The sequence below is a fragment of the Fusarium tjaetaba genome (assembly GCF_013396195.1).
Source record: "Fusarium tjaetaba strain NRRL 66243 chromosome Unknown NRRL66243_c0000157, whole genome shotgun sequence".
Taxonomy (NCBI): domain Eukaryota; kingdom Fungi; phylum Ascomycota; class Sordariomycetes; order Hypocreales; family Nectriaceae; genus Fusarium; species Fusarium tjaetaba.
In genome coordinates this window covers 194,151-209,835 of record NW_023501353.1, presented here as the reverse complement: position 1 = coordinate 209,835, position 15,685 = coordinate 194,151, and the positions used below count along the sequence as shown (strand labels likewise).

Sequence of the window (15,685 nt, the reverse complement as noted above, 5' to 3'; positions counted from 1 at the left end):
ATTTGGGACTCTGTAGTGGGCTCGAAGATGGATTAGGGGCCTCATAGCTGTTGGCTTCAAAGCTCAAACTTCCCGGAAATGGGCCTATGATAGATATTGGCTCCGAGATGTTTGCTTTCAGAGACGGCCAGCGCTTCCTATCACTTGACTTGCGTGTAGTGGAAGTGCCCACGTGCTGGTTCAGTGTCTGGAACGACGCACCACTTTGGCCTGTCCTTTCGGATCTATCAGACTGATAGCGCATTCTCTTTTTGATCTTGTCCAAAACGCTGGGTGTGAGATGTGCTTTAAGTCTCTCGGGAATGTGTGGCAACGGGGGCACAGGTGGCATGTCATTACCCTCATCGTCGCTGTCGGGATCGTACTAGAAATCTCGACTGTCAATTTCTCGGGGCAGGATAAGACCCAAAGCTGCTTGTTCGACTGGCGACATGTCAAGCTTTCGGGTGAATGGGTGCTGAAAAAACTCTGTTTTGGAGAGATTATCAGGATAGGACAGGACGGGTGGTGCGCTGAGATCTTGAGAGAAAAGAGCACCGTCCGTTTTAGCTGGGCTCATTTCTCTTCCAGGCATTCCTTTTAGTAGAGGATGCGAAGTCGATACAACCCAAGGGCTTAAGGGTGTCGTCGGCGCAGAGCCCTGGTTGTCGTTTGAAGTCGCGAGTGTGAAAATAGCACTTGCGCTTTGGGTTGTATTTGCTGAAACCCCAGAGCTTCGTGAATTGTCTGTATCAAACACCGTGGACGAGGTTGGAGATGATACATGATACGATCCGACGCGGAACGCTTTTCGTTCAAGATCGTTCATGATCGCTAAGCACACACCTTCCAGCTTCTTGAACTCTTCACAGTATCTCACCATAGCGTCTCTGGCTTGAGGATACCCAGGGACCTCGCACCAGCCAGACAGCTTCATTTTAATGATTTCTTGCTGCTGAGGGGAGAAGGGGTGATCAGACATCAGGTGCTCAAAGACAGAAAACCGAACACTGTCGCGAAGACCCGGTGAGTGTGGGGTTGGATCAACATCATCTTCATCTTCGAGAAACACATCTGAAGGCACAAGAGCATTGAATATTCCCATAATTTGAGGGATCTCCTTCCTGCACTCGGAGTCTTTCATCAGTTCTTCGATGAGGATCTAGGGGGTAGTCAGTTCACCGAAGCGCATTTGGGGAGTAGTATGTGTCTTACAAAGGCCCTGAAACCGGCGTGTAGAAGCCGAAAGTTTGCGGTAGAAGTCCTATCAAGCTCTTGGAGCATTTGTAGTTGACTTTCTGTTGGTGATATGGTCTCCATGACAGCATGGGTGGCTTCAAGGAGGCGGAGGCGACGAATTTCGACGGCATCGAGGTAGCCAAGGCCATCCATGGCGCGTTCGAAGTCAATGCCTCCATCACGGGGCTTCCGAAAGATATTGGAAGCTATGTACTTGGAATTCTTGTGACTATTCGCGTCATAGTCGACTCCTCTTGCTGCACGGATGGCTGGCCAGGCTGTTTGAAGGGAGGCTTGAATGGTCTGGTCGTTATCGAATGCCAAAAGCCTCGTTTGCATCTGCTGCGCAAAACCACACTGTCGAGAGTTGAGGTCATCTGAATCATCGTTGACCAATTGTTTAAGGGCCTCATAGCCTATTCCTAACCACCAGGTTTCGAGTTCAGCAGGATAGGGTGGCATCGCTTCGTGATATTCTGCCGAAATATGTTGCTCAGAGTGCGGAGGAGAAAGTTTATACAGGGCGATCGCACATGATGCACTGGTCAGAGACGAAGAGGATTAAAACAGTGGAAGGAATGTATCTGTGAATGAAGAAGAAGATGTTTCGAGAGTGAAAGGCTGCCGAATATTGATCTTGGCTGTGAATAAAGGTGGCAAGGGTGTGAAAGGAAAAGGTCTGCAGGCAGGGACTGATCCACTGTAGCTGTGGTATTCAGGCTGGCTTTTGAAAGAGCCGTTTGCGCGAGGTGCGCCTTGTTGTTTTTGTTTATGCATACGTTTGTTCATGGCGATTATGGACAGAATCGTTTGTGGTCGCGTCACTGTTCACACCTTCCTTCCATGAGTTGGACCACCTGCTTGAAGGCATTGTAGATTAACCACGTGGCCTGACATTGCATTTGACTGCCATTGATTTATAGCGGTTCGATTCATTGAGGATATTCGTTACTGAAGGGAAGATGAAGTCGTGAACCCCGTATTTCATGAGGTCATTTCAGAGTGGGAAAGATCCATTCAGTGACATGCATCTAAAACCCCCTGTCCTGCTGAGTCTCAACTCAATTGACGAGGCCTCCTGCATTCCCCGCTAAAATTACAGTGGTTTTTGCACTAGCGCAAGCAATAGCGGGCACCCTCAGTTGAATTGCAGGGGGAGCTTCTGCAGCTGTCGCCGAGGATCTGGTCAAGTCTCTCTGCCAAGGCCAATGGCAGCCAGTTTCAGGGCAGCTAACTGTCACTGGTGGCCCCGAATCTGCTCTGACGCAGCACAACCAGGAACCTGAGCTAACTTTGTTTTTAGATCCTTGACCAGGGCAAGCTTGAATTGGACTGTTCCTTTGGTGCCACGAAGCCACTGGTTGTCCTACTCCCTTCCTTTTCTTCTCTCCTTTGTTCTACTGGCGCTGGTGTAACTCTTGATAGCCTCAATCGGCACGTCAACTGACTCGTGGAACTGCTTCCGTCTTTCTCTATTGCACTACAAATCCTTAATTATGATTTTGAGGCATTCAGGGCGCCTGGTGCGTCGCCTCAACCAACCTGTCAGCTCCTTGAACTTGGCGCGACCAGTTGTACCGCAGATTTGGTATCTGGGGCCGAGATGCACAAATAGCGATGTTGTCAGCAAGCTTCGATTCTCATCTCAAGCTCGCAGAAGAAAAGGTATTGATTGATATTTAACTCTTGTCTTTTGTCACACATTCCCGTCAAGAGGCGACTCTTCACAGCAAACTTGGGTAACCCAGGTGTTCCGGCATTTGCATTTCTGTTTCCAGAAACGGCACTTTCAGTCAGCATCTTATCGAGACTTGGCTTTGACTTTCTGATCTACAAGTGGGGATCAGGCTGAAGAGTGGGAATCGCTACATAGCAATTAATATGTTACTGGAAGCCCAGGAATCGACATAAAATCGAACTACTACTAACTTTTTGAAGCAGAAGAAGCTCCCGAGTATAATGCAGAGGCAGAGACTCAGAAAGGGCCCAAGTCCTCCTCCTCAGAGCCCTCACTTTTAGGCAAGATGGGTGAGGCCGCGGCCACGACCTTTGCGTCCATAGTGGTGTTGGGTCTGGGCTTTGCTGCTGCGGGCTACATTTATCACAAGTTTTACAAGATGCTCGTCCTACAAAAGATGAACCATGCTTTTGAGCCAGGTGATCCGGTCCTAGATTTGGCTGCAATTGGTAAAGATGTCCCTCATCAACCAGGTGGTTCTGGCGAACATTGGATATACCGCCCAGAGCAGCAGCGTGTTGATGACATTGTCATGGGGCGCATTGTTGGGCACTATTACCTTTTGATCGGCGATAAGGGGTCTGGTAAGAGCAGTATGCTTATTGATGCTATGCGAAAGAATGAAGGTGATGGTGTTGCCATGTTCGAAGCACACGCAGACCTGGAGATCTTCCGCATTCGTCTTGGCAAGGCCCTCGATTATGAGTTTCACGAGGATTACATCGGAGGGTACTTCAGTGAGAGGGGCCCCCGAGAAACCACAGCTCTTCTGGACATTGAACGTGCCCTCAACAAACTGGAGAAAGTGGCCATGCAGAAGCGAAGAGAAAGGGGCAAGCCTTTAGTGGTGATTGTCAACCAAATGCACCTCCTTCGCCATGATGATGATGGTCGAGATGTCATTGAACTACTGCAGCAAAGAGCTGAACAGTGGGCTGCAGCCAACATTGTCACTATGGTTTTCAACTCCGATGACTACTGGGTGTATGAGCGCCTCAAACAGCTTGCTACCAGAATGGAGGTTCTCCCTGTCACTGATCTACCTAAACAACAAGCTATTTCGGCTCTCCAGCGATATCGTCAGAAGTACTGGAAGGAAAGCATCGACCCCGAAGTTCTCGAAGAAGTTTATGAAAGGGTCGGAGGGCGGCTGAGCTTTCTCAACCGAGTAGCAAAAAGCAGAGATATGATGGGAACTTGCGAAAGGATCAAGGAAATTGAAAAGAAGTGGTTCCTCAACCAGTGTTGGATTCTCGGTCCAGAGATGGATGACGATGTCATGGATCAACAGAAGTGGGCTGTAAGTTTGAAGAAATACTACGTTGCATTTGCAGAGACAATTACTGACTAAATCATAGGCTGCCGCTATGTGTTTGGCCAAGGCATTGGTCGATAGGGAACAGGACATGGAAGAGCATGAAACTTACGACCCTGTTGTTGGACATGTGCTTCCGACATACCCTTTCCACATCGCTCAGCAAATCATGACCCGGTGTGATTTTATCCGAGATCTCGATCGATTGAACCTCTTCAGCATCACTAGCGAGGCTGACGTTCGAGCAAGCAGCGTTCCGATGCATCGGGCCTTCAGAGAAATTTGTGCTGAGCCTAACTTTGAGAAGCACCTAGAAGGCACGATACAAAGAATTGCTGATATCGAAAGCTTGGGACGTACTCGTGAGCTTGTTGCCAAAGACTTGGTTCTTGGTGGACAGTATGAGATCGAGCATAACCGCAAGGGCATTACAGTGAAGCTGAAGGAGGCTGAGAAGGAAGATGACTGAGGCAATTACGTGCATTTTTGGATTGCTCCCATGAATGCCAATGGGAATCGTGTCGCCCTATTGCCGTTTTTGGATTTCTCTGGTCATATACGCCTGAATGAGGTATGACCGAAATAATGTTGAAGGACAGACGCAGGTGATGAATGTTTTTGGGTCTCATGAAGCGACCTGTACAATAACTGACTGACTTACATAGATTTCCTTGGCACGTGTCGAAATAACTCTGTACAAACCTGTACTATTTCTTTAGATTAGTGTAATAAACAACAACAGTATATATTTGATTGTCAGTACTTTGAGAGTAGCGTAACATTATGACCGATCCTCGGGAGCAAGTAAGCTTAAAGGCTTTAGAAGAGGATACTAAGATCAACTGAGGTAAAAAACCCCTAAGCTTATGTTATATTGTTGCTTGGGGTCAAGGTCTTGAGTTTTCTTACCTCTCCAAACTGATCTCTCTTGACTCTGAGCCATGGGCAGAGATCAGAGACCAGATGAAAGGGGCACGTGTGGGGCTCACGTGATCAATGTCACGACAACGCGAACCTGAGGGAGCAACCATCTCTAGGTTAACCACGCCGTCAGTTTTTTTCGTGACGCCCCACACCTTCTTCCAATTTCCCCTTACCCTACATCTTCAGCTCGCGTTCTGTCGACGAGAAAGAAGCTATCGTCGCGAAGCAGTTCACCGATGTCAGGCAACGGCAACGGTAGTAGCAAGTGGCCTGACTTCCGCCTCGCGTCGACGGTGCTATGGTCTCTTATGCCCGGCTCCCAATCCAACAGGCCAGATAAGCAAAACGACGAAGACCGCGACGGTAACGAAGGCCGCAAGAACGAGCAGCAGCTCAAGAACGAAACCCAAGAAGAGCTTCCAGAAGAGCTAATGCAGTCACTCGAGCTGACCCAAGACGAAGTTGGCACCGAAAGCCGGCCAATTGACGAGATGAGCGGTTTTGATAACTACGATGGCGATGCTCAGGCTGGTCCAGAAGAAGACGTTGCAGACCAAGACTTTGGCACGCTCGAAATGTTCGACAGCAACGCAACACAAGCCCCCTACACGTCGCAACTCGACAACGCGTCCCAGGAAGACCAGGCGCCTGAGGCGCCCATGTCGGAAGACATACCGTCCTCTCAATCCCGAAAGCACAAGCGCGACAAGAAGGGGCGCAAACAGAAAGGCATAAATGAGAGTGAATCTCCACAACTGCCAGCTGCCGAAGGATCATCGCGCAAGTCCAAAAAGTCCAAGAAAAAGTCAATGGCACCGGTCGAAATCCCCGATAGCCTGGTAGAAAACAACACATCAGCCATATTCCCATCTCAACCTCTGGACAACTTGGCTGCTGACCTTGATGATGAGGCGGCGGCTCCTGCTACTCAAACGAAGCGCAAGCGCAGCCCCTCGGATTCCACTGACGGCAAGCAACGCAAGAAGCGGAGATCCCGTGACGAGGCAGCCGAAATCGAATCACAGTTGGTGGAACCAGGAACGCAAGATGACCAAATCGAGGAAGCAGACACTAAGGAATCCCAAGCTGCCTCTTTCCTTCGCACCAGGGACGCAGCTCGCCCGGCTGCCATTTACGATGATGTCGCAGAGGATGCACCCCAATCTCCCAGTGCTGCACGCCTCGAGGTGCGTGATGCTCAATCAAGAGAAGGCAGTGCCGCTCATGACGAGATGGACATTGATGCATCAGTGAAGCAGACCCAGACCCAGGATCAGCAGAATGAGGTGTCTGGCTTTTCTGCAATCAATGGGCAGGAGAACACAGAACACCAGGAGCTCGAACAAGTAGCCAGGGACGTGTGGAATGCGCATATCAACGGCCAAAATCAACCCAACACAAAAGACTCATCTGTGCACCCTGAGGAGATGGAGGTTCCAACCTCTGCACAGCGTCCTCATACAAGCAATGATGTGTACGATATTCCCGGAAGCCCAGTTCAGGCCTCAAACCCACCAAGTGCCGGCGCCAAGCGAACACGATCGGGTAAGGCTAAGAAGGCAAAGCCTACTTTCTTTGAGAAATCGCCTTCCCCCGAGGTTCCCGAGGGTGACCTCCCATCACCTTCTGCCATGACACCGATGCCACGAAAGCGCACCAAGAAGGCTTCAAATCGTAGAAAGTCTGAAGCCAACCGTGCTCAAGACATGGAAGTCAGAGACGACGATGACCTATATGGTAATCCAGCAACCGGACGACGCAATCGGATGGCTGGCTTCACCCAGGGACGATTCACCGATGAGGAACTTGGTCGTATTGCACAAGCAGTTGAGAGTTACCGTGTCGAGCGCAACATGGAGCAGCATGAACTGAATGCTATGATCCATGCTCCTGGAGGCACAACCGCTGGTGATGAGCATGCCGCCCTTTGGGCACGCATCTTTGCAACATGCCCAGACCGACACAGACAGAAAATCATCAATATCACCCGAAAGAAGTTCCATAACTTCGTTGCTCGTGGTACCTGGACCAGTGAGCAAGATGCCGAGCTCCGTGATCTTATCGAAGCCAACGGAACAAAGTGGTCCAAGATTGCGGGTATCATCAACCGTCACCCAGAAGATCTCCGGGATCGTTATCGAAACTACATCATCTGTGGAGACTCCCAGCGGAAAGATACCTGGGATGAGGAGGAAGAGGGTAACCTAACCCAGTTTGTGATGGAAGCTATGGCTGCCATTGACGAGTTACGAATCATCCAGCCTACCCGCGAACTGCTTAAGAAGCCATATGAGGAACTTATCGATTGGCAAAACATCAGTGAGCGTATGGGGAGAACTCGCAGTCGACTTCAGTGTATCACCAAATGGAGAGCCATGAACATCAAGACTCATGGCAAGGATAGGTTGGTGTCACATGCGCCCGATGCATCTATTTCTTTCCGTCTTGAGAAGGCCCGTCGTCAAATTGCCGCGATGCCTGAGGAAGAACGTTATCGCATGATCATGGCTATCTCAGGCTCATCCGCATCTATTGAAGCCAAGATTCCGTGGCAGAGACTGGTTGACAAGCAGTTTCGCAACAGCTGGCATCGACCAACGCAGATGCTTCTTTGGCGACGCCTGAAGCAGAGTGTGCCCGAGTCAGAACAGAAGACTGTACGAGACTCTGCACAATACCTTCTTAATTTGTACGCTCAGACTGGCGAGCTTCCCAATGTCGAGGATTCTCTTTTCGACGATGCGGAAGAGATGGAGTTCGTGAACAGTATCCCAACCACCCACGCTTCTCACAACAACGCTTCTGCCAATGGTCAGAACCATATGAGCGCCGAATTTGTTAACGAGGCCGATGAGGAGGAAACCGAACAACCGCAGGGTGAATATGGCGTTCCTGATGAGAACATCAATCCTGATTTACCTATCGCACCAATGGAGGACTTCGATCCAGCCCCGATGGCATCAATGGATCCTGTTGCTGCGGTTGCAGACCTGGCTCCCATGGGAGATACTGAAATGGTTGACCCAGCTCTTTCTGCAGAGCATGCAGAGCCCGAACAGCCCGAACAGCCTGAAGAGCCTGAAGAGCCCGAAGAGCCCGTTGATGCACCAATGAAAGAAGAACCTGTGCCTGTCGCTAAGCCCGCCAGCACACCTGTGTTTGATGAGCCAGCTCCTCCCAAGGCAACCCGCGTTGCAAAGAGAACAGGTATGGGCAAGGCGAAGGCACCTAAGGCACCTAAGCCCCCTCGCAAGTCAGCTGCTAGATCAACTCCGGTCAGAGCCACACCTAGCCGTCGATCTGCTAGACGTGCGGCCCCTTCTCAGGACCCAATTGAGGATGACGGAGAGGTTCAGGCCGGGGCTCCCGCAGAGGACAACTCTGAGGTTGACGAGGCTCAGACGCGCAAGCGAAAGACGCCTAGCAGGTTCCGATCCGCTGGCGTGCCCGAGGTATCAGCTGCCGCCGAAGATTCAGACAGCGTTATGGACGATATGGAAGATTTGCCAGCGCGCGTTATGTAAGAGAGAAAAGGAACATGAGGGCCACGACGTGGCAGATGATTGATAGAGTTTTGGAAGGGGTTCGGCGTATTAGTACAAGTTACCACCAAGATGGCCTCGACACCAGAAACAGCGGGGTGTTGCAGTAATATTTCAGTGGCTAATGGATGGAGGATGCGAAGGGGAGAAACATGGACAATATCGTGGATAGCATGAATTATAGAGGGACTACTAGTCGCAATTTATCACCATTATCTTAATAATGCAGGTCACTCACTGTGTGAGAAGGGAGGGTTCGAAGAATCCGAATCAATGCAAATTCTGGTATCTATCATCTCTCATCCGTCTACTTTAGCCAGTTGCTCAGGCGCAATTCGTAATGCCAGCAAATCCATCACACCAGTGCCGCCATCGTTGGGCGCAGATCATGATAACAAACAAGTGTCTTTGACTCCAAACTCCACCGAAATGCTTTTTCTTGTGCAAGTGACCCAAGCACTCCGAGTCCGTCATGAATACCGAGTCCCAAAAAAGAAAAAGGAAAAGAATACCCGCTGTGTAATTACCGAGTTCACGACATGACAAATCGCAAGATAAGTATAGTACCGTTCGTGGTGGTTAAGATAGATTCTTTAGCGGATCTCAGGCTCTCGCATGAATTCAGGGATGGCGAGACCTCCCTCACCAGACTCAAAGTTGGAAGCTCCAAAGTTGCTGAGGCGCGAACGAGTAGAACTGGGGTTGATATGGCTAGTGGCTGTGTCCATGAGGTCGAGGACATTTTCGACAGGGTTACCATCACGACCTGGACCAAGGGCGGAGTCGTTGTCGAAAGAATAGATTCTGATACCGCGAAGATGCGTATCCTTGCCGTTCTGGTGGTTCTCAAGGATCTGCATCTGAACGACCCAAGCGACGAGGGTGTTGCCGTCAGGGCCACCGCCGGCGCCGGCGATGGGAACCTGCTGCCAGCCGGAGGGGTTCTCGAGAGCCATGGTAGCAAACTCGATGAGATTGTTCTCGCTGGTGCCGGCCTTGAATACGACCTTGGTAGGGGTGTAGGACTCGTCCTCGTTGTAGTCAACGTAGAAACGAATGTCGCGAATACCAACACGCTTGGTGAAATACATGGTGAGCTTGTGGGGCTGAGGGCCATCGGATCTGAGAAGTGTTAGTCGGGTGAAAAGTGTATGAGAGTTGGCGGATGAACTCACTGCCAGAAGAGCTTGAGGTCATCGCTCTTGAGCTCCTCAACACCATTGCCAGGCTTGTGGCTGCTAACAGTGAAACGGGCAAGGTTGGAAATCTCCTTTAGGCCGGCAGTAGCGGGGTCGAAAAGGGTCGCAGCTTCATGAGCCTGGTCGTGCTCAGCAGCTTCTTCGTCATCCTCGTCTTCGTCGACATCATCATCATCGTCTTCTTCTTCTTCCTCGCCGATTGAGTTCTCATCCTCATATTCTTCAGGGGAATGAGAAAGAGTGCGCTGATCGGCATCATCCTCAGCAGCTTGGTCGTCGTTGTAAGCCATTGTGGCATCAGAAGAAGGGCCAGCGGGAGCAGCTGTTGGGCGAGCACGATTGAAGAGAATACTCTCGTCAGGCTCAGCGTCGGAGCTGGAGGCGTCGGAATCGCGGGGAGGCATGCTGAGACGAGATCGGTCTGTAGGCTGCTGGGCAGCTAGGAGAATATTGTTAATATTTCTTCGGAATTGCCGTGATTCACGGAGAATTCGCATGCGCTCTTGATACCACTCCTCAAAGGTGACACTGAGATGATCAACGGCTCGGTAGCAGGCCTCCACGTTCTCTTTGTCTGGAGAAGGAACGGTTCGGAAGACTCGCTTGCGCTGCTGGAGAAGAGCGCCAGTAGACTTCTTGAAGGCGAGATCTTGTAGTGGAACTCGCTTGATGCGATGATCACGGTTGATTCGATGAGTTGAGGCTGGAGGAGGAGGGATGTAGATCTCGCGGCGCGAAGGCATGTTCAGGGATGAGATGGTTTGTTCGGATAAAGAGGGGGCAAGTTCAGTAATGAAGGAGTGATTAAGCTGAGAACAGCAGATGAAGGTATCAGAAGAGAGGAAATATGATGATGGGTAAAGAAGGTTGGCGATATAGTTGTTAGAAGAATGTGCAATTGGGATAATGGGAGAGATGAAGATGCTTGAAGGAGTATCAAGTGTAGATTTGATGAGGAAGAAGAAGAGAAGTTATAAGAGCAGGAGAGAGATGACTACATCAGTCTAGTTCCTATTGAGGCATCGAACAATAGAAAAGAGAGGCCCCATCGAGCAAGTATGAGGGCAATGAATCACTGGTGGCAGCCGTCGAGAAGTGGCAGATGACCAATGGCAGCCAACTACAGCTGCAAACACTTTAAGAAGGCAACCGATATGAGATCATGGCACTGCCAGAAAGAGGCGCTAACTATGCACGTTTAATTGAAGAGAAATTTCACTTACTTCTATACAGACGAAACGGATTAGGAGGCGGCGCTCGACGTCGTCTCTGGTCAGGAGGTTGATCTGGTGTTCGATGAATTGGAGGACCGTCAGGCGTAACCATTGGACCAGCAGCAAGAGGAGAAGCGCCTTGACTCGGATGCAATCTAGTAGAAGGGCCGCTTGGAGTGGCAGCTGGAACTTGAGGCACTGGAGATGAGGTTATATCGGACGGTACAGGTCTCGGGCTCGAGGCCCTGTTTGCCTGTGCCCTGGCGTTTGTGTTTGGGTTCGCATGAGTGGCAGCTATATGCCGTGCTCTTCTTGAACCACGAGTGATGTCCATCTTGATTGGCAGTTACCACTTGATATTTGGAACTGGCCAACACTGCTAACACTCACTGATATAGATTGATCCAAGCTCATCTAAAGTCAATTATTAGGCGCGGTCGCGGTAGTGGCTGTCGTTGGAAAATGGGATGTGAGTGGACAATTGGACGCGCTGTCACGTGTCCTCTATCGAATCTATTTTAGGTGTCTGGCCTCTAGCTCAACTCAGCTGAAGTTGATCCCTGTCCATCTTGCGTCGGCCTTGATTGTTTCAAACATCATCACCTCCAATCTCTTCAATTCAGTTCCGCCATAAGCAGAATCAATGCTATGATTCAATGCAATGCAATAACTTTACAGAACCAATGCACTCTCTATACATTCCATCAGTTGTTCAACTGAGCTACTTCACACTCTAAAGCCTAATCATAACCGAAGTCGCCTCTTGCCGACCGAACTTCCTGGTTGCAACTTACAGGGTCCTCCTCCTCTACCCCGCCAAAGCTATCACTCCCACTGCAACCCAACCAGTAGCCAGCCTCTCCCACTGTAACCCCGGCCTCATGCTTAAAAAAAGCTTCCAGAAAATCTTGGCCCGAGATCTGACGCATGTCATGTCATACACCGACAGAATGTCACTGACACTGACAGTTCTCGACTCAAATACAAGGAACTTTTGACCTTGACCCTTGTGGGCCTACGAATATAGTACCTACCCTCCATCTTTTTCGGTCTTCGGAGTTGTATTGATCGCTGAAAACCATGCTACGCCGCTGACTTACATCAAGCAAGGAGGTTAATCCTGATGACGAATGCGCAACACCATTTGCCATTCCCTGTGATCTTGGATCTTCGATCTTGTTACATTGAAACAATACAACAATTCCTTAATCAATTGATTCTCACGGGTTGCCCGTCCAGTCTCTCCACTGCAACGCCTTGACCATACCCGTTATAACCGTTCAACGGCCAGTGTCGTACCTGGAGCTAAGGCGAGGCCCCCGGGTCCGTCCTCACACTCTGAATCTGAGGTTGTACGGGAATACCGATATCGCTTCGAGTCTCACCGTGCCAACTAAGAGTGAGGCATGCAGGACATCGTCTGGTTTGGCTCCTTAGCGCAACCCTTTCAACATGAAACATACAAGTAAGCTCATGGCTCTACGTGGAGTTGAAAATTCTTCTCGTCGTTGGTCAGAAACGCCTTCAGTATGCACGGTCTACGTGTAGTACTTCAACTTGAGTTGAGTGGGCCCGCATCGCCAGCCTCATCTACAGCCATCATCCTGGTTCATCGCCCAATGTAACGCCTCATCTCTCCCGTCTCATTGGCAACGATCCAGATTAACGGTCCCAGCTGTCACCATCGCTGAGATCTTCAGCCGTTCGCGCTACGTCATTCTCGTTTTCACTTAACTACCGGCCTCCCTCGCGCCACGTCGGCTCGCTCCTCTTCAGGGTCCTCCCATGAAACTCGTCCCTTCACTGACTCTCACAAGATCCAAGCTTTTGGGTCTTCCTCTTTGCTTCTTCTCATCTAACTCAGGGCTTCCATGCTGTCCATCTCAACTTGCGCCGCTTCTATTCGTTCTGATGCACGCTGACGCCTCGGCTTTCTTTATAGCTCAACTTACATACCCACCATCAAATCCTTCCTCAAGATGTCATTAGCAAGGATAGCCTCAAGAATCAGGGCCGAGTCGGGGTGACGGGTCACTTGGTGAACCCTTGAGGACCCTGACTTCAGCCTCACGAGGTGACCCTCTTCTTATCATAAATATCGACCATCGTCGACTGTTTCTATCAGCTACCAATCTATAATAATCTCAATCATCTTAACTGCTTATATACCAACCGCTTATCTCTCAAAGTCAAATACGAGAGCTCATCCTGGGTTTTCGACTGATCTCATTCGATGTCTCTTGATCCTTTGCCTACTATTGAAACGACCCTCACTTCTTCTTCTCCATCCGACATGTCTTCATCCATACAAAGTCGATCTGCTCGCAGTACACCTGCTATAAACGCATCCGCCTTCACTCCGCCTGAAGCTAATGGCTCCTCTAATGAAAGAGTTCCTTTCATGCGAGACAACTCTCCCGAAGCTGATAGCCTGCCGTCCAACCCAGCTCTTACTCCAGTCATCACCCATGGAGACAACCCGTCAGCCAGCAACAGAAACTCCGAGGCCGACACAGTAGTCCCTCTCCAGCCTGTCGTCAGTCAAGATCCCAGTCGAGTCCGTCCTGGTTCTCGTACAGGTAACTTTGTCACTCCCAAGACGGCCCGCTTCTCTCAGGATGGCGGAGAACCCCTTCAGTATTCTGGAGGTTCCTTGAAATCGTCTCGACGACGCTATCGTGGTGAAGACTTCGACTTTGACCAGGCTGCCGACTACCCCACAGTGAGTGACTATGAGCGGTACTGGCGAAATGAATGTCGCAATGATCGTTACACTACTCGAAGAGGTCCTTACCCACCTCCCACATTCATGAACCGCCGTCGAGCGCACCCTCATGACTCGGACGAAGAGTTCTATAGCAGTGACGACCCTCGCATGCCTCCCACTGGCGGACGCAGAATGATGGACGAGGAGATGGGATATCCTCATCGACCTTTCCATCACCGACGTGCTTCTACCCTCAACGGCTTCAATATCTCTACAGGCAAGCTTGAGTGGAGTGACCTCAGTCCCAAGGAGAAATCAGAGATCATGCGTCTCCCTTTGACTCAATGGATGAACTCAAATTTCAAGAACCACTTTGTCGCCAGTCTTGGTGAGCTTATCGGTACTACCATGTTCCTCTTCTTCGCTTTTGCCGGCACAGAAGTTGCCAACATTCAGGCCCAAACCGACAGCAAGACTACCACAGGAGAGTCTACTGGTAGTCTCAACGTTTCCAAGCTCCTTTACATCTCCATTATCTTCGGTTTCTCGCTCATGGTTAATGTCTGGGTCTTCTTCCGTATTAGCGGTGGTCTCTTTAACCCTGCTGTCACTATCGCCATGTTGATGGTCAAGGCTATTAGCATGACAAGAGCTATCTGCCTGTTCCTCTCTCAGATTCTTGGTTCAATGCTTGCCTCCGTTATGGTACGATACTTGTTTCCTGAGACATTCAACGTCCGAACTACTCTGGGAGGTGGCGCGTCTCTGGTTCAGGGTGTGTTCATTGAGGCTCTTCTTACTGCTGAGTTGGTCTTCACCATCTTCATGCTTGCCAAAGAGAAGCACCGAGCCACATTCATTGCCCCAGTCGGTATCGGCCTGGCTCTTTTCATTGCAGAGATGGTCGGTGTCCAGTTCACTGGTGGTTCGCTCAACCCTGCCCGAAGTTTTGGTCCTTGTGTCATCACCGGTACCTTCGACTCTGAGCACTGGATCTACTGGGTTGGTCCCGGCATTGGCTCTCTCATTGCTGTCTGCTTCTACTGGTTCATCAAGACTCTTGAGTACGAGATGGCCAACCCTGGCGCCGATGGTGATGACCTCAACGATCCTACCAAAAACCCTGAGAAGCGAGCTGAAATCCAGTCCAACGCTGCTCCTTCGATTGCATTTGGCGGCGGCAAGACCCCTTCGATCCGCAGCTAGAATGACTAGTTCATGAAAACATGACTGCTATGAGTGAAAACGAGATGGATGTGGTCCATCAACGATACATGATGAAAGCTGATGAACAAATCCAATGATGCTTCATGAGACCAAATACATGACAAATGTACACGAAATGCGAACGCGTTAGAGGTGGATAGAAAATCGGAATTTGGTACTTTTCTCTTCTGATATTAGGCCTTAAATGGTCGGAGTTCGGTTTGGCGTTTCGTTAACTTAGTAAGGCCCGACACATTTGTTGCTTAGAGGCTGGTTTCTCCAGATGAAGGAGTGTTATATAGAGCTATTAGGTAGAAAGAATTGACACAAGGTCTCTGACGGAAATCACATTACGCACAAGTTCTTGAATAGCGCTTGAGTCTGGGGGTCACCTTGGTTATAACATAACATATGATGTTTTCGGTCTGATATAGCTGTATATTCAGCAATCTCTACGATAATAGTTGGTGAGATGATGACTTGACATACCAGGTCCTGCCAAAAACTGTTTTTCTGAAGACACTTGGGTCTGGCCTTCGAGTTCCCGGATCTTGTGCTTCTTCTGTGGTCGTGGGCCTAGCTTCGTCTACCAATGCGATGTTACGTCCAACCATATTCATCT

General features: G+C 50.0%; 4 protein-coding genes across 4 annotated transcripts; 3 read left to right on the top strand and 1 right to left on the bottom strand.

The window, feature by feature from the left end:
- Nucleotides 1-3,242: 3,242 nt before the first annotated feature.
- FTJAE_7796 (ATPase domain protein) lies at nt 3,243-4,740 on the top strand (the record flags this gene model as incomplete). Its single annotated transcript, XM_037354547.1, has 2 exons — nt 3,243-4,256; nt 4,315-4,740. 2 exons carry the CDS (start codon nt 3,243-3,245, stop codon nt 4,738-4,740), a joined length of 1,440 nt encoding a protein of 479 aa, XP_037205177.1.
- A 691-nt stretch (nt 4,741-5,431) lies between these two features.
- On the top strand, nt 5,432-8,719 carry FTJAE_7795 (uncharacterized protein; the record flags this gene model as incomplete). The annotated part of the gene is made up of 1 exon (XM_037354546.1): nt 5,432-8,719. The coding sequence occupies one exon, from the start codon at nt 5,432-5,434 to the stop codon at nt 8,717-8,719; it is 3,288 nt and encodes a 1,095-aa protein (XP_037205176.1).
- A 611-nt stretch (nt 8,720-9,330) lies between these two features.
- On the bottom strand, nt 9,331-10,679 carry FTJAE_7794 (anaphase-promoting complex subunit 10; the record flags this gene model as incomplete). Its single annotated transcript, XM_037354545.1, has 2 exons — nt 9,331-9,859; nt 9,913-10,679. The coding sequence occupies 2 exons, from the start codon at nt 10,677-10,679 to the stop codon at nt 9,331-9,333; spliced, it is 1,296 nt and encodes a 431-aa protein (XP_037205175.1).
- A 2,764-nt stretch (nt 10,680-13,443) lies between these two features.
- Nucleotides 13,444-15,063, top strand: FTJAE_7793 (aquaporin; the record flags this gene model as incomplete). Its single annotated transcript, XM_037354544.1, has 1 exon — nt 13,444-15,063. One exon carries the CDS (start codon nt 13,444-13,446, stop codon nt 15,061-15,063), a length of 1,620 nt encoding a protein of 539 aa, XP_037205174.1.
- Nucleotides 15,064-15,685: the final 622 nt, after the last annotated feature.